The sequence below is a fragment of the Oncorhynchus tshawytscha genome, linkage group LG06 (genome assembly GCF_018296145.1).
Source record: "Oncorhynchus tshawytscha isolate Ot180627B linkage group LG06, Otsh_v2.0, whole genome shotgun sequence".
Lineage (NCBI taxonomy): Eukaryota > Metazoa > Chordata > Actinopteri > Salmoniformes > Salmonidae > Oncorhynchus > Oncorhynchus tshawytscha.
Window position 1 is genome coordinate 8,046,120 of NC_056434.1, and position 24,817 is coordinate 8,070,936.

Here is a 24,817-nt window from a genome sequence, read left to right on the forward strand (position 1 = left end):
ATAGGGTGCCACTTGGAGGGAATAGGGTGCCACTTGGAGGGAATAGGGTGCCACTTGGAGGGAATAGGGTGCCACTTGGAGGGAATAGGGTGCCACTTGGAGGGAATAGGGTGCCACTTGGAGGGAATAGGGTGCCACTTGGAGGGAATAGGGTGCCACTTGGAGGGAATAGGGTGCCACTTGGAGGGAATAGGGTGCCACTTGGAGGGAATAGGGTGCCACTTGGAGGAATAGGGTGCCACTTGGAGGGAATAGGGTGCCACTTGGAGGGAATAGGGTGCCACTTGGAGGGAATAGGGTGCCACTTGGAGGGAATAGGGTGCCACTTGGAGGGAATAGGGTGCCACTTGGAGGAATAGGGTGCCACTTGGAGGGAATAGGGTGCCACTTGGAGGGAATAGGGTACCACTTGGAGGGAATAGGGTGCCACTTGGAGGGAATAGGGTGCCACTTGGAGGGAATAGGGTGCCACTTGGAGGGAATAGGGTGCCACTTGGAGGGAATAGGGTGCCACTTGGAGGGAATAGGGTGCCACTTGGAGGGAATAGGGTGCCACTTGGAGGGAATAGGGTGCCACGCACTTCTGCGTGAAAAGGAGGCGGGGGTTGAGGAGGCAGATATATCTTGCTCCCACTCATCATTGGGGTCGTAAAACACGTCGTCATCTTCAGAGGTGCTGCGGTCCCCCTGGGGAGGGAGAAAACATTTTAATTAACCCCCGGTCATTTATTCAGCTTCATGAGAAACGACAGGAACGGCCCTCTTTCATGCACAAATAAGTGTTTTGTAAATTAGATGAGCACCGGTAAAATCCTCAGAGGACTGACATACTGTTGTTCTTGCTGCGAGCGGGAGACGGACAGGGAGGGAGAGGGACAGGGAGGGAGAGGGACAGGGAGGGAGAGGGACAGGGAGGGAGAGGGACAGGGAGGGAGAGGGACAGGGAGGGAGAGGGACAGGGAGGGAGACGGACAGGGAGGGAGACGGACAGGGAGGGAGAGGGACAGGGAGGGAGAGGGACAGGGAGGGAGAGGGACAGGGAGGGAGACGGACAGGGAGGGAGAGGGACAGGGAGGGAGACGGACAGGGAGGGAGAGGGACAGGGAGGGAGACGGACAGGGAGGGAGAGGGACAGGGAGGGAGAGGGACAGGGAGGGAGAGGGACAGGGAGGGAGTGGGACAGGGTGGGAGAGGGACAGGGAGGGAGACGGACAGGGAGGGAGACGGACAGGGAGGGAGACGGACAGGGAGGGAGAGGGACAGGGAGGGAGACGGACAGGGAGGGAGACGGACAGGGAGGGAGACGGACAGGGAGGGAGAGGGACAGGGAGGGAGAGGGACAGGGAGGGAGAGGGACAGGGAGGGAGAGGGAGGGAGAGGGACAGGGAGGGAGAGGGATAGGGAGGGAGAGGGATAGGGAGGGAGAACACACAGTCTAAATCTATCTGATAGCGGTATGTTAACTACCAACTACATTAAACAGCTGTCCAAAAGGCTTCATAAATATATAATTACTGTAACTAATCTGTATAACACAACATGATTACTGTAACTAATCTGTATAACACAACATGATTACTGTAACTAATCTGTATAACACAACATGATTACTGTAACTAATCTGTATAACACAACATGATTACTGTAACTAATCTGTATAACACAACATGATTACTGTAACTAATCTGTATAACACAACATGATTACTGTAACTAATCTGTATAACACAACATGATTACTGTAACTAATCTGTATAACACAACATGATTACTGTAACTAATCTGTATAACACAACATGATTACATAACACAACATGATTACTGTAACTAATCTGTATAACACAACATGATTACTGTAACTAATCTGTATAACAACATGATTACTGTAACTAATCTGATTACATGATTACTGTAACTAATCTGTATAACACAACATGATTACTGTAACTAATCTGTATAACACAACATGATTAACTGTAACTAATCTGTAACACAATGATTACTGTAACTAATCTGTATAACACAACATGATTACTGTAACTAATCTGTATAACACAACATGATTACTGTAACTAATCTGTATAACACAACATGATTACTGTAACTAATCTGTATAACACAACATGATTACTGTAACTAATCTGTGTAACACAACATGATTACTGTAACTAATCTGTATAACACAACATGATTACTGTAACTAATCTGTGTTACACAACATGATTACTGTAACTAATCTGATTACTTAACTAATCAACATGATTACTGTAACTAATCTGTGTTACACAACATGAACTGTAACTAATCTGATAACACAACATGATTACTGTAACTAAACACAACATGTGTAACTAATCTGTGTTACACAACATGATTACTGTAACTAATCTGTGTTACACAACATGATTACTGTAACTAATCTGTGTTACATAACACAACATGATTACTGTAACTAATCTGTATAACACAACATGATTACTGTAACTAATCTGTATAACACAACATGATTACTGTAACTAATCTGTATAACACAACATGATTACTGTAACTAATCTGTATAACACAACATGATTACTGTAACTAATCTGTATAACACAACATGATTGACATAGACGGCATTCACAATACAATAAACACACCAAACACAGCTCTTTAAAGTCAGATGGACAACATATGTATTAGTGGTATGAAACAACTGTCACTGACCTGGTCGAGTTCCCTCAGGGGCGGGCCAGGTTGTCACTGACCTGGTCGAGTTCCCTCAGGGGCGGGCCAGGTTGTCACTGACCTGGTCGAGTTCCCTCACGGGCGGGCCAGGTTGTCACTGACCTGGTCGAGTTCCCTCAGGGGCGGGCCAGGTTGTCACTGACCTGGTCGAGTTCCCTCAGGGGCGGGCCAGGTTGTCACTGACCTGGTCGAGTTCCCTCACGGCGGGCCAGGTTGTCACTGAACTGGTCGAGTTCCCTCAGGGGCGGGCCAGGTTGTCACTGACCTGGTCGAGTTCCCTCAGGGGCGGGCCAGGTTGTCACTGACCTGGTCAAGTTCCCTCAGGGGCGGGCCAGGTTGTCACTGAACTGGTCAAGTTCCCTCAGGGGCGGGCCAGGTTGTCACTGACCTGGTCGAGTTCCCTCAGGGGCGGGCCAGGTTGTCACTGACCTGGTCGAGTTCCCTCACGGGTGGGACAGGTTGTCACTGACCTGGTCGAGTTCCCTCAGGGGCGGGCCAGGTTGTCACTGACCTGGTCGAGTTCCCTCAGGGGCGGGCCAGGTTGTCACTGACCTGGTCGAGTTCCCTCACGGCGGGCCAGGTTGTCACTGACCTGGTCAAGTTCCCTCAGGGGCGGGCCAGGTTGTCACTGACCTGGTCGAGTTCCCTCAGGGGCGGGCCAGGTTGTCACTGACCTGGTCGAGTTCCCTCACGGCGGGCCAGGTTGTCACTGACCTGGTCGAGTTCCCTCACGGGCGGGCCAGGTTGTCACTGACCTGGTCGAGTTCCACTGCTATTCCACACCTGTTGTTTCCAAACCATTTGAGGTATAAAATGTGATTTGTTTGCTACCACAATAAGTTATGCCTCTCCTATTATTGTAATAACATCTCATCTTTGATTCATACTTCACACCTGGTTTGTATTCATTAGTGCACGCTGTTGCAACGGTTTCTTATTGGACAAGTTCAGGTAGTCCCTCCTCATTTCGGACCGTTTTCTCATGAATACGGCCCAGAAGATGACAATCCTTAACAATGTTGTACCATTTCTCGGAGTCCTGCTTCCTTTCAACGCCAGTTTCCTCTGCATCTCCTCGAGGTCTTTGTCGATCTTCCACTTCTCTGCCTCGAGGGCCTCCACCACCTTGGCCTGTCGGACACCGTGGCCGGCCATGGCCCGCCATGCGGCCTGGGCCTCCATATGGGAGGCGGAGACGTGTCTTGTGCGTGTCCATCTCCTGCTCCAGCTCCACCTTGGCCGACTGCAGCTCCTCCATCTTGGAGGCTACCTGCTGCTGGTCCATCTCCCAATGCCGCTTCCTCTCGCTCTCCTCCTCCTGGGGGAAGGAAAGCACCGTTGCACAGTGTAAACTACAAAAACACTGCTAGCCAAACAATGGTCTTTTGCTGTGTTAAATTTTATTAAAAGGACAACTACAACCTCCCAAAAATTCAGGCAGAATTTTTCAAGACTCCAAAAGTGGTGTTCTAATGTGATTTAAGCACTACTGTGGATTTGGCTGTTCAAATTTTGGTAGTTTTTCCCATGAAAATATAAATAAAATCAGATGAGTGAAATCCTGAAAAAAAAAAAAGAACTGGGAAAATGGAATTTACCCAAAATAATTTAACTGATATTATAGGGCTGTAAACTGTAGACTGACTGTTCAAAATCGCTAACAATAACACCCTTTCCTTCTTTAGAATGCGCAAAAAGGTTTTATTTCCTCCCCGTCAAACAGTCAATGTAAATATGATATTGTAACGTTGAAGTGTAATTATTTGTGTATGGAGAGTAGTTCATTGTAGGCTACTTGCTCAGCCCACAAATTAAAATATAAAATTTGAAAATATGTTTCGCAAATCATTCGCCAGTATTATTTTACTTCCAGCCAAAAGCTTTCAGTTGGCCCTGGCCCGTTATGCCACTGGCAAATCATGCTAGTCATTATTAGCCTAATTCTGTGTGGAATGTCGGTTCATTAAGGGACAGGAAGTCAGGTCATTATCTTTGTGCGGCGGCAGAAGATTTGTGAGCGACCAAACCATCAACTGAAAAGGTTAGAGGAAAACATTACAGAACCCTGACATATGATATACTTTAAAAAACTTTTTTTTTTTACAATGAGTCTGATTTAGCTAGTCGTTATACAATACAGTTAACATTACACCATAACACCAAACGACTCCCTTTAACAGACAGTGAAGACACTATTGTATTGTTAAAAAAAGAAAAGAAAAATGTTCTGATGTGAACATGAGGTCATCAACCTCGATTTGTCAGTGTTTTCATTTCACACATTATGTTGGTAAAGCCATAGTGGACGTACCAGTTCTCTATCCAAGGCTTTGATCCTGTTCTCATAACGAGCCTTCTGGTCCGACAGCTCCTCCTGGGCCATCTCTTTGGCCACCTGGATTCCCTGCATCATCTCCTCTTTGGCCTTCAGACGGGCCTCCTCGATCTCCTCTTCCAGTCTACACGGAAACAAAATGGACGCCTAGATGCATTAATGAGTTTCAGAAGGAGTGCCGTTTGTTTTTCTTCCCAGTATCACACATTAATAATGTGAGCATCCACACATCTTTCCACAGAGTACAAATGTGAGGTATTCACATTGATGTGTGATAGGAATCATATCATTTCCCGAATCTTGCGATCAACTCACTGTGCTCTTTGAGCGGAGAGCAGCTCGTTTTCGGCAAACTCAAAGTCTTTCTGGCCATCGCCCGCTCCCGTCCAGCATGACACGCGTTTCCCAGACTGCACCTCTGCCGGGTGGTTGAAGCGGAAGTAGTGGTCTCCGACCAAGATCACCCTGTTGCCCTGGAAACCACTAAGAGAAAGATCCCCAAAACATAAGTGATCTCAGTCAGGTTTCTAATACTGTGAGTTTTTATTATTAATTTCATGTGTACGCAATACGTACAAGACTCAAGACAATACGTACAAGACAATACGTACAAGACAATACGTACAAGACGCAAGACAATACGTACAAGACAATACGTACAAGACAATACGTACAAGACAATACGTACAAGACGCAAGACAATACGTACAAGACAATACGTACAAGACGCAAGACAATATGTACAAGACAATACGTACAAGACGCAAGACAATATGTACAAGACGCAGGACAGTGGTGTCAGAGACCAGGTTCCCGTTGACAAAGGTGTTTTCCATGGGAGTGATGCCGTCCTCACCGTTTACATTGGAAACGACACTGAAAAGGACGATGTTAGTCAATTCATAACAAAACTGAAACATGTAAGAATGACAAAAGAGTACTGGAATGGGGGAGTTTCCTGTATGAATGTTTTTAAAAAAGCAGCAACAAGTGAGACAACCGGGAGTCATTAGAAGGCTAAACGAGGCTATGGTTTTTGAGGTGGTGGTGGGTCAGTCCTTCTCACCAGAGGTGGTCGGCGATCAGGGCCCCAGACAGCTGGATGTCGTGGGGGGACTCGGACTTGTGCTGGCCGACCTTGGTCTGTCCCTCCTTAAAACATGTATAACAGCATCTCCGACAGCTGTGGGTCCTCGTTCAGGTTCATCAAGTTGGGTAGTCGGTTGTCCACAGCAAACGTGACGCCCACTTCCTGATGGGGAGAAGAGAGGGAAGCAGATGAATTTAGGCGGGGAAATGATATTCTGAAATGTGCCAAAGGAATGTGGAAGGTAGGTCGATACAGTAGAGTGAAACACTGGTTTTGAAGATAAAGGTCGCTTTTAGTTAGGTTATAAGCTGACCTGTAATTCTTTGGTTTCCTCACGTTTGTGTTTCTCTGCCTGCTCCAGCTTCTCTCTCCACGCTCTGACAAGAGGTGAAGGAATCAGATTCAAGTTGAACTAAAAACAGTTGTAGTATTTGTTGCCACAGAGCCTCTCTGGGACAAGATGTGTGCAGATTTTATGGTTGTCACCTGTGGGCCTCGGCCATCTCCCTCTCCTGCTGCGTCATCTGGCTCTTCAGAGCCAAGATCTCTTGCTGGAAGAGGCCCATCTTCTCCGGCTCGTTGCCCTGAGAGCTCATCTGAGCCGCCTGTAACTTCTCTACCTCAGCTTTCAGCTCGAGTAACAAAGTCCCACACAAATTATATTATTAAATTGCTGCTGAAACAGAAAAAAAAAGTTAGGTGCCATTTTGTATGAGCTTTTGTTACATTACATGATTGACTGTCAAACACTAACCTACCTTTTTGATACCAGTGGAGGCTGGTGGGAGGAGCTATAGGAGGACGTGCTCATTGTAATGACTGGAATAAACATGGTTCCCATACGTTTGATACAGTTCCATTTAAGCAATTACAAATGAGCCCGTCCTCCTATACCTCCTCCCACCAGCCTCCTCTGTTTAATACACATATGGTACTAAACCATAAAAAAAGGTAGATGGTCACAATATCTGCACCGTTTCCTCTTCCCATGTAAAATAGAGCCTTTGCAAGAGCTCCCCCTAGCGCCAAAAGAACAGGAAATGTGGAGTAGCAATTTCCAAAGACCGGCGGGCTCAGGCTCTCCTCTACGTTGCTGCCCGGCGGGCTCAGGCTCTCCTCCACGGTGCTGTGACCGCCGGGCTCAGGCTCTCCTCCACGGTGCTGTGACCGCCGGGCTCAGGCTCTCATCTACGTTGCTGTGACTGCTGGGCTCAGGCTCTCCTCCACGTTGCTGTGACTGCTGGGCTCAGGCTCTCCTCTACGTTGCTGTGACTGCTGGGCTCAGGCTCTCCTCTACGTTGCTGTGACCGCTGGGCTCAGGCTCTCCTCTACGTTGCTGTGACTGCTGGGCTCAGGCTCTCCTCTACGTTGCTGTGACCGCTGGGCTCAGGCTCTCCTCCACGTTGCCGCCCGGCGGGCTCAGGCTCTCCTCTACGTTGCTGTGACCGCTGGGCTCAGGCTCTCCTCTACGTTGCTGTGACCGCTGGGCTCAGGCTCTCCTCCACGTTGCTGCCCGCTGGGCTCAGGCTCTCCTCTACGTTGCTGTGACCGCTGGGCTCAGGCTCTCCTCCACGTTGCTGCCCGCCGGGCTCAGGCTCTCCTCTAAGTTGCTGTGACCGCTGGGCTTAGGCTCTCCTCTAAGTTGCTGTGACCGCTGGGCTCAGGCTCTCCTCTAAGTTGCTGTGACCGCTGGGCTCAGGCTCTCCTCTAAGTTGCTGTGACCGCTGGGCTCAGCCTCTCCTCTAAGTTGCTGTGACCGCTGGGCTCAGGCTCTCCTCCACGTTGCTGTGACCGCTGGGCTCAGGCTCTCCTCCACGTTGCTGCCCGGCGGGCTCAGGCTCTCCTCCACGTTGCTGCCCGGAGGGCTCAGGCTCTCCTCCACGTTGCTGTGACCGCTGGGCTCAGGCTCTCCTCCACGTTGCTGCCCGGCGGGCTCAGGCTCTCCTCCACGTTGCTGTGACTGCTGGGCTCAGGCTCTCCTCCACGTTGCTGTGACTGCTGGGCTCAGGCTCTCCTCCACGTTGCTGCCCGGCGGGCTCAGGCTCTCCTCCACGTTGCTGTGACCACTGGGCTCAGGCTCTCCTCTACGTTGCTGTGACCGCTGGGCTCAGGCTCTCCTCTACGTTGCTGTGACCACTGGGCTCAGGCTCTCCTCTACGTTGCTGTGACCGCTGGGCTCAGGCTCTCCTCCATGTTGCTGTGACCGCTGGGCTCAGGCTCTCCTCCACGTTGCTGTGTCCGGCGGGCTCAGGCTCTCCTCCACATTGCTGCCCGCCGGGCTCAGGCTCTCCTCTAAGTTGCTGTGACCGCTGGGCTCAGGCTCTCCTCTAAGTTGCTGTGACCGCTGGGCTCAGGCTCTCCTCTAAGTTGCTGTGACCGCTGGGCTCAGGCTCTCCTCTAAGTTGCTGTGACCGCCGGGCTCAGGCTCTCCTCTAAGTTGCTGTGACCGCCGGGCTCAGGCTCTCCTCTACGTTGCTGTGACTGCTGGGCTCAGGCTCTCCTCTACGTTGCTGTGACTGCTGGGCTCAGGCTCTCCTCCACGTTGCTGTGACCACTGGGCTCAGGCTCTCCTCTACGTTGCTGTGACCGCTGGGCTCAGGCTCTCCTCCACGTTGCTGTGACCGGCGGGCTCAGGCTCTCCTCCACATTGCTGCCCGCCGGGCTCAGGCTCTCCTCTAAGTTGCTGTGACCGCTGGGCTCAGGCTCTCCTCTAAGTTGCTGTGACCGCTGGGCTCAGGCTCTCCTCTAAGTTGCTGTGACCGCTGGGCTCAGGCTCTCCTCTAAGTTGCTGTGACCGCCGGGCTCAGGCTCTCCTCTAAGTTGCTGTGACCGCCGGGCTCAGGCTCTCCTCTAAGTTGCTGTGACCGCTGGGCTCAGGCTCTCCTCCACGTTGCTGTGACCGGCGGGCTCAGGCTCTCCTCCACGTTGCTGTGACCGGCGGGCTCAGGCTCTCCTCCACGTTGCTGCCCGGCGGGCTCAGGCTCTCCTCTACGTTGCTGTGACTGCTGGGCTCAGGCTCTCCTCCACGTTGCTGCCCGGCGGGCTCAGGCTCTCCTCTACGTTGCTGTGACTGCTGGGCTCAGGCTCTCCTCCACGTTGCTGTGACCGCTGGGCTCAGGCTCTCCTCCACGTTGCTGTGACTGCTGGGCTCAGGCTCTCCTCCACGTTGCTGTGACCGCTGGGCTCAGGCTCTCCTCCACGTTGCTGTGACCGCTGGGCTCAGGCTCTCCTCCACGTTGCTGTGACTGCTGGGCTCAGGCTCTCCTCCACGTTGCTGTGACCGCTGGGCTCAGGCTCTCCTCCACGTTGCTGTGACCGCTGGGCTCAGGCTCTCCTCCACGTTGCTGTGACCACTGGGCTCAGGCTCTCCTCTACGTTGCTGTGACCGCTGGGCTCAGGCTCTCCTCCACGTTGCTGTGACTGCTGGGCTCAGGCTCTCCTCTACGTTGCTGTGACTGCTGGGCTCAGGCTCTCCTCTAAGTTGCTGTGACCACTGGGCTCAGGCTCTCCTCTACGTTGCTGTGACCACTGGGCTCAGGCTCTCCTCCATGTTGCTGTGACTGCTGGGCTCAGGCTCTCCTCCACGTTGCTGTGACCACTGGGCTCAGGCTCTCCTCCACGTTGCTGTGACCACTGGGCTCAGGCTCTCCTCCACATTGCTGTGACCGCTGGGCTCAGGCTCTCCTCACGTTGCTGTGACCACTGGGCTCAGGCTCTCCTCCACGTTGCTGTGACCACTGGGCTCAGGCTCTCCTCCACGTTGCTGTGACCGCTGGGCTCAGGCTCTCCTCCACGTTGCTGTGACTGCTGGGCTCAGGCTCTCCTCCACGTTGCTGTGACCACTGGGCTCAGGCTCTCCTCCACGTTGCTGTGACCACTGGGCTCAGGCTCTCCTCCACGTTGCTGTGACCGGCGGGCTCAGGCTCTCCTCCATGTTGCTGTGACCGCTGGGCTCAGGCTCTCCTCTACGTTGCTGTGACCGGCGGGCTCAGGCTCTCCTCCACGTTGCTGTGACCGGCGGGCTCAGGCTCTCCTCCACGTTGCTGTGACCGGCGGGCTCAGGCTCTCCTCTACGTTGCTGTGACCGGCGGGCTCAGGCTCTCCTCCACGTTGCTGTGACCGGCGGGCTCAGGCTCTCCTCTACGTTGCTGTGACCACTGGGCTCAGGCTCTCCTCTACGTTGCTGTGACCGCTGGGCTCAGGCTCTCCTCCACGTTGCTGCCCAGCGGGCTCAGGGTGGCGATCACGGCCGTCTTGGAGTTTCCGCCCAGGCTCTCCTTCAGCAGCCTGGACAACAAGGCCACAGGAAAGGCTATTCGGACACGGTGGAGATGCAAACGCTATTCACGCAAAGCTCTCGACAAAATCACTTCACAAACCAAAACAAAACAAATCTCGCAATGTTATATGAATCCAGGATGAAATGTAGCTTCACAGTGAGTTGCAAGATGATCTGATATTAGGTGCATGTTTAACAAAAACTTTTCCTACATTTATTTATTTTATTTTATGTGGGGCGGTGCTTTTCCCAGTCACACACACACCCCGCTCCCCATCTATACAAAAATGACTATTTGTGGATGCTCAGGTTGAGTTTCCCACAGAATCACTATTTCACAGGCTTGATGATACTGTAGTGTGGCAGGGTTGGGGTCCATTCCATTTCAATCCAATCTCTCAACTGACTATATTATAATGGAATGGAGCCCATCCCATATGTCTGTATAAGAGGCATTTATCTCTTTTGTCAGTGAAGCATCTTTCACTCACCACGTGAGCACAGCCTCCCTGTAGGGGTAAAGACGTTCCATCTAGTCTGGGCCTGCTCTGACAGGGCAGAGATCACATTCCCCAGGCTCAGTAGGGGGTAAAGACGTTCCTCCTAGTCTGGGCCTGCTCTGACAGGGCAGAGATCACATTCCCCAGGCTCAGTAGGGGGTAAAGACGTTCCTCCTAGTCTGGGCCTGCTCTGACAGGGCAGAGATCACCTTCCCCAGGCTCAGTAGGGGGTAAAGACGTTCCTCCTAGTCTGGGCCTGCTCTGACAGGGCAGAGATCACCTTCCCCAGGCTCAGCAGGGACTTGTTGATGCTGGCACCTTCCTAGGATACAGACAGGGGAATAGGACGCACAATGCATCACTGGGGGAGAGGGGGGCAAACTACCTGCCCTCCATGACACCTACAACATCCGATGTCTACACGGTGTCTATGACCATTGAAAATGTGGATGAGTAAAAGAAAGCCGTGGAAACACAGCACAGCGGTGTACTGAGCGTGCTCACCATGAGGCGGTTACCGCTGGTCTGGGCTGAGGAGCAGCGCTCGCTGCCGGCCAAGTCCACCAGGTTGATCCTGCTGGTGATTCTGTGGTCATGTTCTTCCCTCTCCACAAACTCATTCTATCTATATATATATATATATATACACACACACGATATGCTCCCTAGAGGTAGATTGTAAAGATGCACTGGACAGTGAGGCTAAAACACAAAGACAGAGGGCCGGCGAGGTTCACCATGGTCTGGGTCATACCCAGGGTGAAGACCGAGTGGGATCGGGAGCTCTTGTCCTTCATGCCTGTGGCAGCAGACGCTCGCTGCTTGTTCCCAAGCTCCAGCCAACCCTGGAAACAGAAGGGGGAAAATAATTCACAACACACAGACTTCATCACTTTGCTAAGTGTTCAAAAAGTGGTAATCAGTGTTCAGAAAGTATGTCTGTAAAGCACCTTACCTGAATGTCTTCATAGGAGCTCACCATGTTCCTGAAGAAAACATACAGTCACTGAGCGAATCCTTAAGACTAGCAAGCCATCATTACATCTGACAAGACATTCATGGAAGCCAAAGGTTTGCTCACGTGGACAGCTCAGCAACATAAGTCCCGTCGACTGGATGTTCCCTCACCCTCAGCTAGAAACAGAGAACATTGTCATTGCTAAGATCATTTAGTAGAATGGAAGTAAAAATGGCTTTGAAAATCATTTTGTCCTACTCACAGCTAACCTCTTGTGGTTTTGTTCGTCCCTGACGACGAGCAAGTCATGGGTTTTCTCATTGTACACCTCGAAGTAGCTCATCCCCAGATGACATGTGACCTGTTATACAACAGCCAAGTTGTGGTGAGCGCTTGATTGAGTCAGATTTCTAATGTATTCATTTCACATGGCAAATAAACAAAAAGCAAATGCTTTACAACTGGACAGAATCAACTGGACAGAATCAACTGGACAGAATCAACTGGACAGAATCAACTGGACAGAATCAACTGGACAGAATCAACTGGACAGAATCAACTGGACAGAATCAATAGGACAGAATCAACAAAGTGCATATCTTGGTATGAAAAAAATATATTATATAAAAAAAAACACCTCCCGATTGTCAACTGCAGACAATTTTACACATTTGGATTCAACCATTTACTTACTAACTTCAAAAGGAGACTCGTGATAACACAAAATCAGCTAGTGTGTGTGTGTGTGTGAATAGAAAAGCAGTGAGAAAGAAAGAACAGAGTGAGACGTCCGTGTAGGACTTCCCCGACCCAGTATGACTGTAAGCAAACAGGCAGGTGTTGAACCCCTCAAAGGCCCTCTCCAGAAGAGGCTTGTTGCAGTTAAAGAAGGGGGCCATATTAGAGCTGGGTGAATGCTGAATTCATCTGATTTCAATGAACAACAAAATAAATCAAATAGATATAAATCTCTTTTTTTACCTGGTGTTGAATGGCCACAGCCGGGACACAACTGTCACAGCACTGTTCTCCATCTTCAGGGTATCTGGTTTGGATCGGACCAAAGGCTCGGTCGAGACATAGGATGTTAGTGCAGGGGTAGAGGACCTTGCCACGCTTACATCGCTATGGATTGACGGAAAGGTCGAGGCCACGTTTGTTCCTTGACTACTGAGCAGAAACGTCTTAGAACTGTGAGTTGCACCAGGTGTCGCGGTCTCCAGGTGTCGCGGTCTCCAGGTGTCGCGGTCTCCAGGTGTCGCGGTCTCCAGGTGTCGCGGTCTCCAGGTGTCGCGGTCTCCTGGTCTCCAGGTGTCGCGGTCTCCAGGTCTCCAGGTGTCGCGGTCTCCAGGTGTCGCGGTCTCCAGGTCTCCAGGTGTCGCGGTCTCCAGGTCTCCAGGTGTCGCGGTCTCCAGGTGTCGCGGTCTCCAGGTCTCGCGGTCTCCAGGTGTCGCGGTCTCCAGGTGTCGCGGTCTCCAGGTGTCACGGTCTCCACGGTCACCGGTGTGTGCTTCTTTAGCCTCTCTGGGCTTGCCATTTTTACAGCCACCACTTTTTGGCCCTTTTCCCCCAGCCAATCTCTCAAAGGCATCCTTCTTTGCCGTGATTTTCTCGAAAGGAGTCTTTCTCGTGGGTGTTGAAAAAGTTTTGGTCTGGTCCTCTGGTTTTGTCACGTCTACTTTACCCGGGGTTGCTGGTTGTTTTGGTGCAAATCTAGGCGGAAACCTTTCAACTCCTTTAGTTGGAGTGTTTAAAAGGTTAACAGCTTCTCTCGATTTACTTTTAGATGAGGTGTCCCTAAGACTAAATGACCGTAATACAGCTGCATTTCCTGTCGTTCGGGGGTTTGTTCAGAGAGAACTTTAGACTGATTAGAGTCGGTACCGCTGACCCAGCGTTGTCTGGAGCCCTCTGCGTTGCCGACGTCTTTAAACTGCGCTTTGGTCAAATGAACCTGTTCTGGTTCTGTGTTGCAAAGACAGTGTTTTCTCAGATGCGCTATTTGGAGTGATTTCCATAGTGTTGTCACTTGTCGTTTTCCCTCATCTGAAGGGCAAGAGCGGGTGACAGGCCAGAGATAAGACAGGTCGTGTTTAACTCCTTGGTTTTATCCAATGATCTCGTATTTTATATTTTCTCGCGGAACTTCAACGCTGATCTTTGAAGATTTTCGGGCGTCAGGGTCCCTTGGTGTCAAGACATTATCATAAAAAGCTGTGTGCTTTTTCCTTTGGTATCGAGTATAAAGTACATGGTACAGTTAAAAAATATATACAAATCCTTCGTCAATTAAATGTTTCCAACGTTATCCGTAGACACGTCTATTAAAATTGCACATCTTCCCCTGCAAAAAGTTGAAAGTTAACGGGATAATTCGGACATGTAATGAAACAGGAACTATTAGGTTAGTTGGCGACGTTAGGTTAGCTGTCTAAAAACACACATTACAAAGCTGAGAATGATAATCGGATCAGTTTACTTCAAATATAATTTCGGCATTCAATATATGCCAGCTACCTCTTCATCAAGACAGGAGATTCAACTCAGTTGTGTTTGTTTACCGTTTCACTGTCGTGGTTGTCTTCGCTTCGGCGCCGCGTCGATTTCAAACCCCGATCAGCGATTTGCTATTGACTAGACAGAAATTACGTTTCCATCCACAGCAAAAAATCCAAAACATGCCGTGCCCGTGTTTGACAAGTAGATGGCAGTATTTCCAAAATGCACAACTATATAAAAGTGTCAACTCGAAATTACAACTCAATCAAGTTCATATAAATTTATTCAAAATGGACAAATTACCCAGATATACACACACAAACACAAAGTAGCATAATCTGTCTATCTCTTTGAGCTCCTGTTGTGTTTCCGGATGATGCTGAGGAGGTTGTTCTTGGTGACCATGATGTCATCCTCCCCCCTTTGCTTGGCTTTCTGTTTGTCCCTCCTCTGCTGCTCATGGAGGTGGGGGGAGTTGAGAAGCTGGGGGGGAAGCTGGGAACCTGTGGGCTTCACCCGGTTCACCACCTCCAGGAACAGACGCTTGTTGTCATTGTTGACAAAGGTGATGGCCGTGCCCCGGTGGCCCAGTCTGCCTGCTCTGCCCACCTGGGAGGAAGGAGTGTAAAAGTCACACTGGACAGAACCATTTGCAATGTCACCTGAGTAGCTAAAACCTGAGACAATACTATACAGAAAAGATTCTGTGCCAGATGCTACCCCCCAAGACGCAAGAAGATATTGTCTCAGACATTGATTTTGTATGACAAAAGCACACCAGATTTTCCCCATTCACAACAATAGCAAATTGACCCACCTGATGAACATACTCATCCATGTTGGGCGGCATGTCAAAGTTGACCACCAGTTTGACATTGACCAGATCGAGCCCTCTGCCCAGTACGCCAGTGCTGACCACCACTTCAAAGTCCCCTTCGAGTAGACCCTGAGGAGGTACAAAACAGCTTAACGGTTGAATACTCTTTATGGATGTACACTGCCTGTGACTAGCTTTTCTGTTTGAGCCATAATAGCCAGACCTGGGCCCGTATTCATAAAGAATCTCAGAGTAGGAGCACGGATCTAGGATCAGGTCTTATCCATGTAATCCAATTCATTATGATATTTAAAAAGGCTAAACTGATCCTGGTGCTGTGGTAACCAAACTTTTGAGTCGAGACCACTTTCTGAGTCAAAATGAGATCTACCGCTCAGACTTAAAAACGTATTCAACATTAGCCTATTAAAAAAAAAACAGTTCTGTAACCATGAGGTTTGTGCAGTAAGCTATAGGTCTAATACAGTATCACTGCAAATTGTCTATACTTGAAATGCCCTGACAATGTTCTTCTCAGACCATTATACCAATTATAATTGGTATACCAATTATATAAACAAACAAACAAAAATTGTGGGTATATGATCACACTGGTAATAGATTATTTGTTGTATAGGCACAGATGAATGAGAAGAAAAGTAAATAATTTGCTGTCTTTCTGTTACTGGACTGATGATGCCTGCCACTGATGGTCAGTCTCAACGAAGGGAGGGCATCAGTGGGGCCTCCTCTCACCATTGGATCTAGTGTGTATTGGTACGGTACTGTCCAGTATCCAGAAAACCCTTTAAACATTACACTGAATACACCTCGAGGGTACGACGCAAATGACAACATTTCTTAATGTTTTAAATCTGTAAATGCAAATGAGTGTTTCTTATTGGACAAGTCCTGGCATTCCCTTTCCTTGTTCCAGTCTGTCATATTCCGTTTGGTGCTAATGAACAAAGAAATAGCTGGCTGCCACAGGCCTCACCTTGAGGATGCGGTTACGTTCCCACTGGGTCTTGTCTGAGTGGATGGCCACCGTGTTGAGGCCCATGATCTTCTTCACGGCCTCACACAGTAGGTCCGCCCCAAGTTTACAGTCCACAAACACAACCACCGGAGGCTGGTACAGCTTTCCGTCCTGGGTGGGCAAAACAAACACACAGGTAATGAGGAAATACACTACATTACATTGAACATCTTATAATATTGAGTTGGTCACCTATTTGCTGCTATAACAGCCTCCACTCTTCTGGGAAGGCTTTCCACTAGACGTTGGAACATTGCTGCTATAACAGCCTCCACTCTTCTGGGAAGGCTTTCCACTAGATGTAGGAACATTGCTGCTATAACAGCCTCCACTCTTCTGGGAAGGCTTTCCACTAGATGTAGGAACATTGCTGCTATAACAGCCTCCACTCTTCTGGGAAGGCTTTCCACTAGATGTTGGAACATTGCTGCAGGGACTTGCTTCCATTCAGCCACAAGAGCATTAGTGAGGTTGGGCTCTGATGTTGGGCGATTAGGCCTGGCTTGCAGTCGACGTTCCAATTCCCAAAGGTGTTCGATGGAGCTGAGGTCAGGTTCTTCCACACCGATCTCGACAAACCGGTTAATTCTCTGGCAACAGCTCTGATGGACATTCCTGCAGTCAGCATGAAATTGCACGCTCCCTTAAAACTTGAGACATGTGTGGTATTGTGTTGCGTGACAAAACTGCACATTTTAGAGTGGCCTTTTATTGTCCCCAGCACAAGGTGCACCTGTGTATTGACCATGCTGTTTAATCAGGTTCTTCATATGCCACAGCTGTCGGGTGGATGGATTATCTTGGCAAAGGAGAAATGCTCACTAACACGGAAGTAAACAAATTTGTGCAGAAACTTTTAGAGGTAAGCTTTTTGTGCGCAATAAACATTTTCTGTTATTTTTTATTTCAGCACATATTGGGTTTATATTTTTGTTCAGTATAGAAGAAAACAAGTATTTAAATTGTTGGAAAATAGACTGTGGGTTGCAGGTCAAATATAGGAGTACAAGTCAACATCCCCCTGGATGGTAACATTGATCTAAGCAGATCTAATGCCATTTCGCCAACGGGTCTGTGAAAGCACAGCCTCTTCCCGCTCCCTACCTTATATAAATGGTATGAACCGTTTCTCAGTTTCCTGGAGCAAAGCCATGGCTGAGGGCCCACCCATTTCCTCTGGAGAGGGGGGCAGGGCTGCAGCGACAGCTGTCTTAATATCGTCCAGTGGGAGTCTTCAGGATACTGCAGGAATTCCCACTTTTGACAGAGTTAAGAGATTCTCTAGTACTTTGTATAATTTTTTAGCCAGTAGCACTCACAAGCTACAAGTGGTTGCAGAAAATTGCGTACTGCATCACATGCAGATATGTGCACCACGTCATTGCTCTTTCTCACTATGCTGTGTGTGAGTCTTGCTAGCTGTCACTCAAATGCAGAGAGACGGAAGCTCATTGGCTAGAACTCGATTTGCTAGGGGGCTGGCCCACATGGGGGGAAAATGTAAGGTAAATGGCACAGCACAGATTCAAGAAAAACAGTTGCTTTCAAACTAGGGATTACACATTGACACATCCAGCCCAAAGCGGGAGGTTTAAAAAATACGTATTAGTTGCCAAAGTTTCAGAGCAGGTCTTTAATAACACTCCGTGCTGAGAGCATATGCTTTATGACACTATACAGAAAATGCCAGTAACCTGTCATTAAAATTCCCAAATTAACATTAAAATGTCATTTACACCTGGGTCGTGTTCATGAGGCCACTCAACGGATAACATTTATAAATCATTTTACAACAGAAAACAAGAACTCCCTGTTTCAGTCTGTTTTCTTCCGTTTGCTGCCTAATGAACATAACCCAGTAGACTGAAGAAAAGCTATTGAAAAATCACCTACATTTAAAATCTCAAAGAGCTTCTTCTTCTTGGAGGGCTCCTCCACCCAGAGCACTATCTGCCGGATGTCGGCGCAGGGCTGGTTCCTGTCCCCGATGGCGATACGTACCGGGTCCTGGGTCAGTCGGGCTGCCAGCTGCTCTGTGCCCTTGGGGATGGTGGCAGATGTTAGCAGGGTCTGGTGCTCCTCCGGGATGTTCTCCAGAACCTTCAGGATCTGCTGCTGAAAGCCCATCTTCAGCATGGTGTCTGCCTGCACTCATAAGAGGACAAATGATTTTTCATTCTGCTGAACAATGTCGAAATAGTATTACTGGTACACGGGATGGGGGTCAATCCCATTTCAATTTAAGTCAATCTACAAAAATGTGCTCTTTTGCCAACTCTGGTACATTTACATCGACGTGAATACTGAAATGTTGATTAATTTGCACGGTCTTTGTTAAACAAAAGGGAAGTGGCCTTTTAAATCATTTCAAAATGACTGCACAATAGTGTTCTTCATTAATGCTATGAGAAGACATATTTACCTCGTCAACCACCACAACCCTCACTCCATCCAGCTGCACTGCCTTCTGTTTCAGGATCTCCAGCAGTCGTCCTGGGGTAGCAATTATTATCTAGAAGGCAGTTAAGGTGGCGATTATTATCTAGAAGGCAGTTAAGGTGGCGATTATTATCTAGAGGGCACTTAAGGAGGCGATTATTATCTAGAAGGCAGTTAAGGTGGCGATTATTATCTAGAGGGCAATTAAGAGAAAAGCAAATACAGTTTGGTTAAATCAAACTGTATTAATTAAATAAATTAACGTAATGTTTCTTAAGGCAAGTGGTAACTGTACTTTGCCTAATAGAAAGAATCGAGACAAGTCGATTTGCATCAGTTTGTGAATGGCTGTAGTCTTCCCTTCTCATGGCTAACTGCATAGTATAGCCTGTCATTTGAAATTGTAGCTAAGCTATGGAGGGCCTTCATTGCAAGGTTATGGGAATTTAATATTGACATCATGTAGAAAATGTCTGGTAAACATTGACTTAATATTGTCCAGTACTCTCTTTGAAACATTGACGTAACAATTGTAGACTAATGTACAGCGTCATGGGAAACGTTGAGGTAACGTTGTACACTATTGTACAGTGTCATGAGAAACGTTGAGGTAACGTTGTACCTTGATGGTGCTCTTGAGGCGGTGGAGCTGCGGGGGCAGGGGCATGCCTCCCACCAGCAGGCCAGTCCTCATGTTAGGTAGGCCCATCACCAGCTCCTTGGTCTGCCTCTCGATCTGAATGGCCAGCTCCCTGGTGGGGGTCAGGATGAGAGCTGCCGGACCACCGAGACCACCCTCCACTAGCCTCTGATTGGGGAGGAATCAAGACAATATTTATTAACAATAAATAGCTTTTTGGTCTAAGGGTAGCATAATTCAAGTAACTTCCACACTTTTTAGTTTTCATTTCTGGAAACAACCCTAGAGTTAGGCTCCATAAGGGTTAGGCTCCGTAAGGGTAGGGTTAAGGTTAAAGTTTTACATCAGACTTTTGGTGAGAGAAATTCTGCTACTTCCAGGTTGCTTTGAAGCTGGGCCCAAAAGTGATAATCACACTATCAGGATGTCACAGTCTGCGCCTACCAGACCAATATATCAGCCAATGAATTACATCACGCAAAGCCACGTCAAATTCTTAAAGGTTAGATCTACTTGTTTTCACCACATACCGCCTACCAGACCAATATATCAGCCAATGAATTACATCACGCAAAGCCACGTCAAATTCTTAAAGGTTAGATCTACTTGTTTTCACCACATACCGCAGTATAAATTAACGTAATGTTTCTTAAGGCAAGTGGTAACTGTACTTTGCCTAATAGAAAGAATCGAGACAAGTCGATTTGCATCAGTTTGTGAATGGCTGTAGTCTTCCCTTCTCATGGCTAACTGCATAGTATAGCCTGTCATTTGAAATTGTAGCTAAGCTACAGAACATAAAACAGGCCTGTGCATATGAATTACTCATCGCTGTTGCTTCAAGGAGTCGCCAGTGAGGGACCGGTTCAAAAATTGGGTTTAACAGCGGTGCTGGATTTTCAAAGTTTAGCCGAGGTACTTCTAGCTGAAAACGGTGCCAACAGTGAGGTTGATATTTGTCCTTTGTGACAAACCTTGATATTGGTTATAGAGTCCGTTCTGACAAACCTTGATATTGGTTATAGAGTCCGTTCTGACAAACCTTGATATTGGTTATAGAGTCCGTTCTGACAAACCTTGATATTGGTTATAGAGTCCGTTCTGACAAACCTTGATATTGGTTATAGAGTCCGTTCTGACAAACCTTGATATTGGTTATAGGGTCCGTTCTGGCAAACCTTGATATTGGTTATAGAGTCCGTTCTGACAAACCTTGATATTGGTTATAGAGTCCGTTCTGACAAACCTTGATATTGGTTATAGAGTCCGTTCTGACAAACCTTGATATTGGTTATAGAGTCCGTTCTGACAAACCTTGATATTGGTTATAGAGTCCGTTCTGACAAACCTTGATATTGGTTATAGAGTCCGTTCTGACAAACCTTGATATTGGTTATAGAGTCCGTTCTGACAAACCTTGATATTGGTTATAGAGTCCGTTCTGACAAACCTTGATATTGGTTATAGAGTCCGTTCTGACAAACCTTGATATTGGTTATAGAGTCCGTTCTGACAAACCTTGATATTGGTTATAGAGTCCGTTCTGACAAACCTTGATATTGGTTATAGAGTCCGTTCTGACAAACCTTGATATTGGTTATAGAGTCCGTTCTGACAAACCTTGATATTGGTTATAGAGTCCGTTCTGACAAACCTTGATATTGGTTATAGAGTCCGTTCTGACAAACCTTGATATTGGTTATAGAGTCCGTTCTGACAAACCTTGATATTGGTTATAGAGTCCGTTCTGACAAACCTTGATATTGGTTATAGAGTCCGTTCTGACAAACCTTGATATTGGTTATAGAGTCCGTTCTGACAAACCTTGATATTGGTTATAGAGTCCGTTCTGACAAACCTTGATATTGGTTATAGAGTCCGTTCTGACAAACCTTGATATTGGTTATAGAGTCCGTTCTGACAAACCTTGATATTGGTTATAGAGTCCGTTCTGACAAACCTTGATATTGGTTATAGAGTCCGTTCTGACAAACCTTGATTTTCTTTCAACTTTAAAAAGTTCCTCCTTTGTTACTCAATATTATGAGAAAAATCATTCCAGTATTTTTCACAACCATGAAACCAAAAAAGTATCATGAAAGATAAACACTAAGGAACTTTTCACACCATAACATAGCCGAGCCTGTACAAAGCTGTACTAGGTACAGTTGAAGTCGGAAGTTTACATACACCATAGCCAAATACATTTAAACTCAGTTTTACACCATTTCTGACATTATCTCCTAGTAAAAATTCTGTCTTCGGTCAGTTAGGATCAACAGTTTATTTTAAGAATGTGAAATGTCAGAATAATAGTAGAGAGAGTGATTTATTTATTTCATCACATTCCCAGTGGGTCAGAAGTTTACATACACTCAATTAGTATTTGTTATCATCGTCTTTAAATTGTTTAACTTGGGTCAAACGTTTCTGGTAGCCTTCCACAACCTTCCCACAATAAGTTGGGTGAATTTCGGCCCATTCCTAATGACAGAGCTGGTGTAACTGAGTCAGGTTTGTAGGCCTCCTTGCTCACACACACTTTTTCAGTTCTGCCCACAAATTTATGGGATTGAGGTCAGGGCTTTGTGATGGCCACTCCAATACCTTGACTTTGTTGTCCTTAAGCCATTTTGCCACAACTTTGGAAGTATGCTTGGGGTCATTGTCCATTTGGAAGACCCATTTGCGACCAAGCTTTCACTTCCTGACTGATGTCTTGATGTTGCTTCAATATATCCACATAATTAGTGGATATAGTTTGTTAACAACAATTTGTGGAGTGGTTGAAAAACGAGTTTTAATGACTCCAACCTAAGTGTATATAAACTTCAGACTTCAACTGTAGGTATGCCTCCACCACAGTTGCTGGAACCATGCTGAAAAGGTCCACCTGAAAAGAAAAACACTTTCAGACCCAGCATAGTTCAGTTCAGTGTGATAATACAGTGTAATAATCAAGCCAGCCACAAAAACTGTATTTCACTATACCTTCAAAGCACACACTACCACTGGCAGCAGAAAGGCCACCGTCTTCCCAGAACCTGTGTCAGCACTGGCAATCACGTCCCTGCCAGCCAAGCCAACAGGCACCATCTGCATCTGAACAGGGGTGGGTGCCTCATACCCTGCCTTCTTCAGGTTGGCACTGAGAGTTGAGGGAAGGTTACATTGCTCAAACTCTATGATGGGCCTGCCCACCTCCCTGCCCTCTGTCACAATGCCCAGCTCCTGCTTTACTCGCTGCACTTGCTCCTCTGTCAACCCAGAGATAAATGCATCTTCCTTGTAGGAATAGTCCTTGTATACATCCTCAACAGTATTGCCAGCTCTGTCAACGGCTGGCTGTCCACATTGTGAAGTCCTCTTCTCCTCTGTGTCATCTCGGTTAAAGGCATCTTCCCCTGTGCCCATGCCCATTTTAGCCAGGTGACTGGCCTTGCACTCTAGGCTGCACACATCATTGTCAGTGCTGTCGCAGATGTACTCCCCGAAGCGAGCACACATGACGCAGACGGGCTCCCCCGGTTCGGGCCATCTCTGGCTCTTTCTGAAGGATTTTACAGGCTCCTCTTCTTCGCTTTCCTCGGTGCTGGACTCAGACTCTGAGGACTGTTGGTCCTCTGGTGCTCGTATAGGACTCCATGTACCCTGCTCCAGGGTTGGAAGGTGTGTGTCCTGGTCATCAGGCTTCACCTGTGTCTCAGCGTTCATGTCTGTCTCTACACTCTCATAGGGAGCTGTAGTGGAAGTCTTTAGGCTGTGGTTGGGGGGTTGTCCTGTGTCATCAATGCCTTCCTTTTCTCCCTCCTGGCTCACCTTGCACTTCTTCTTAAGCACCTGACTTGTGTTGTCTGTTGGTCTCTTCACCTTCAGTGCTCTTGGCATAAACATGTTTCCAAAGTATTATCCTAAAGAGCATGAATAGGTGTGACAGACGGTTACGAATACGATATACACGATGTTTAACGTTAATCAAAGACTATCTCAGTGATAATGACACCTGTACACGGATGAGTGGGCATCAGCTAGCAAACGCTAGTAACTTCAAGCCTAGCCAGCTAGCGATACAAAACAACACCAGGTTTTGGCGCAATTACATTGCGATTTAAAGATCAAAACGACGCAAGTAAACACACAAAAATAATTATTAATTGCTGATGAAAAACACAAAGATATCGAAGTAAACACCCCAAACTGAAGCTAGCTGCTAGCGAGCATAAAGCATCTAATCCAACGTCGACTCACTCAGAAAGCAGACTCATGTTGATGACGTCTCTAGTCTTTTTCTTCTTCTTTGGGTTTTATGGCGAAATACACGCAAAAGGTGTGTTTTCGCCACCAACCGAACGGGGGTGCAAACGTTTACTAAAAAAAAAAAAAATCCATTGGGAGAAGGGAAAATGTACATTAATCCACGCAAATTTAAAAAAAAAATCTGCATCTGGATTAGTATATTTTAAAATTCGAATTAAATAGTTTTTGTTGATCATATTACTCCAGTGCTAGCCTCTCTACACTGGCTTCCTGTTAAGGCAAGGGCTCATTTCAAGGTTTTACTGCTAACCTACAAAGCATTACATGGGCTTGCTCCTACCTATCTTTCCGATTTAGTCCTGCCGTACATACCTACACATACGCTACGGTCACAAGACGCAGGCCTCCTTACTGTCCCTAGAATTTCTAAGCAAACAACTGGAGGCAGGGCTTTCTCCTACAGAGCTCAATTTTTATGGAATGGTCTGCCTATCCATATGAGAGACACAGACTCGGTCTCAACCTTTAAGTCTTTATTGAAGACTCATCTCTTCAGTAGTTCCTATGATTGAGTGTAGTCTGGCCCAGGAGTGTGAAGGTGAACGGAAAGGCTCTGGAGCAACGAACCGCCCTTGCTGTCTCTGCCTGGCCGGTTCCCCTCTCTCCACTGGGATTCTCTGCCTCTAACCCTATTACAGGGGCTGAGTCACTGGCTTACTGGTGCTCTTCCATGCCGTCCCTAGGAGGGGTGCGTATTATTATTGGACCATGCTGGTCATTTATGAACATTTGAACATCTTGGCCATGTTCTGTTATAATCTCCACCCGGCACAGCCAGAAGAGGACTGGCCACCCCTCATAGCCTGGTTCCTCTCTAGGTTTCTTCCTAGGTTCTGGCCTTTCTAGGGAGTTTTTCTTAGCCACCGTGCTTCTACACCTGCTTTGCTTGCTGTTTGGGGTTTTAGGCTGGGTTTCTGTACAGCACTTTGAGATATCAACTGATGTAAGAAGGGCTATATAAATACATTTGATTGATTTACAAACATGTCAGAAGCAAATTGACATGTTGACATAGCTGCAAATCTCACATCGAAGTGGTTTCAATGAATAATGTTGAGTTCAACTAACCTAATTGTATCAATGATGATGCATACTAGGACTACTAGGACTACAAATCCACATCATAAAGGAATGATGTATTATATATCATGTAAATACTTGCAACTGACAATACAAGG

The 24,817-nt window shown here is 47.5% G+C and overlaps 1 protein-coding gene across 2 annotated transcripts; it reads right to left on the minus strand.

The window, feature by feature from the left end:
• Positions 1 to 14,652: 14,652 nt before the first annotated feature.
• On the minus strand, positions 14,653 to 23,564 carry ddx59 (DEAD (Asp-Glu-Ala-Asp) box polypeptide 59). Of its 2 annotated transcripts, none has more exons than XM_042322899.1 (7): positions 22,314 to 23,564; positions 19,305 to 19,490; positions 18,666 to 18,755; positions 18,245 to 18,388; positions 16,202 to 16,354; positions 15,205 to 15,333; positions 14,653 to 14,996 (listed from the first exon to the last, which is right to left on the minus strand). In XM_042322899.1, exons 1-7 carry the CDS (start codon positions 23,214 to 23,216, stop codon positions 14,730 to 14,732), a joined length of 1,872 nt encoding a protein of 623 aa, XP_042178833.1. In that variant the 5' UTR covers positions 23,217 to 23,564; the 3' UTR covers positions 14,653 to 14,729. The 2 variants fall into 2 exon arrangements, with proteins under 2 accessions (XP_042178833.1, XP_042178832.1); XM_042322898.1 differs by having other exon boundaries at positions 18,137 to 18,388.
• Between the last annotated feature and the right edge of the window lie 1,253 nt (positions 23,565 to 24,817).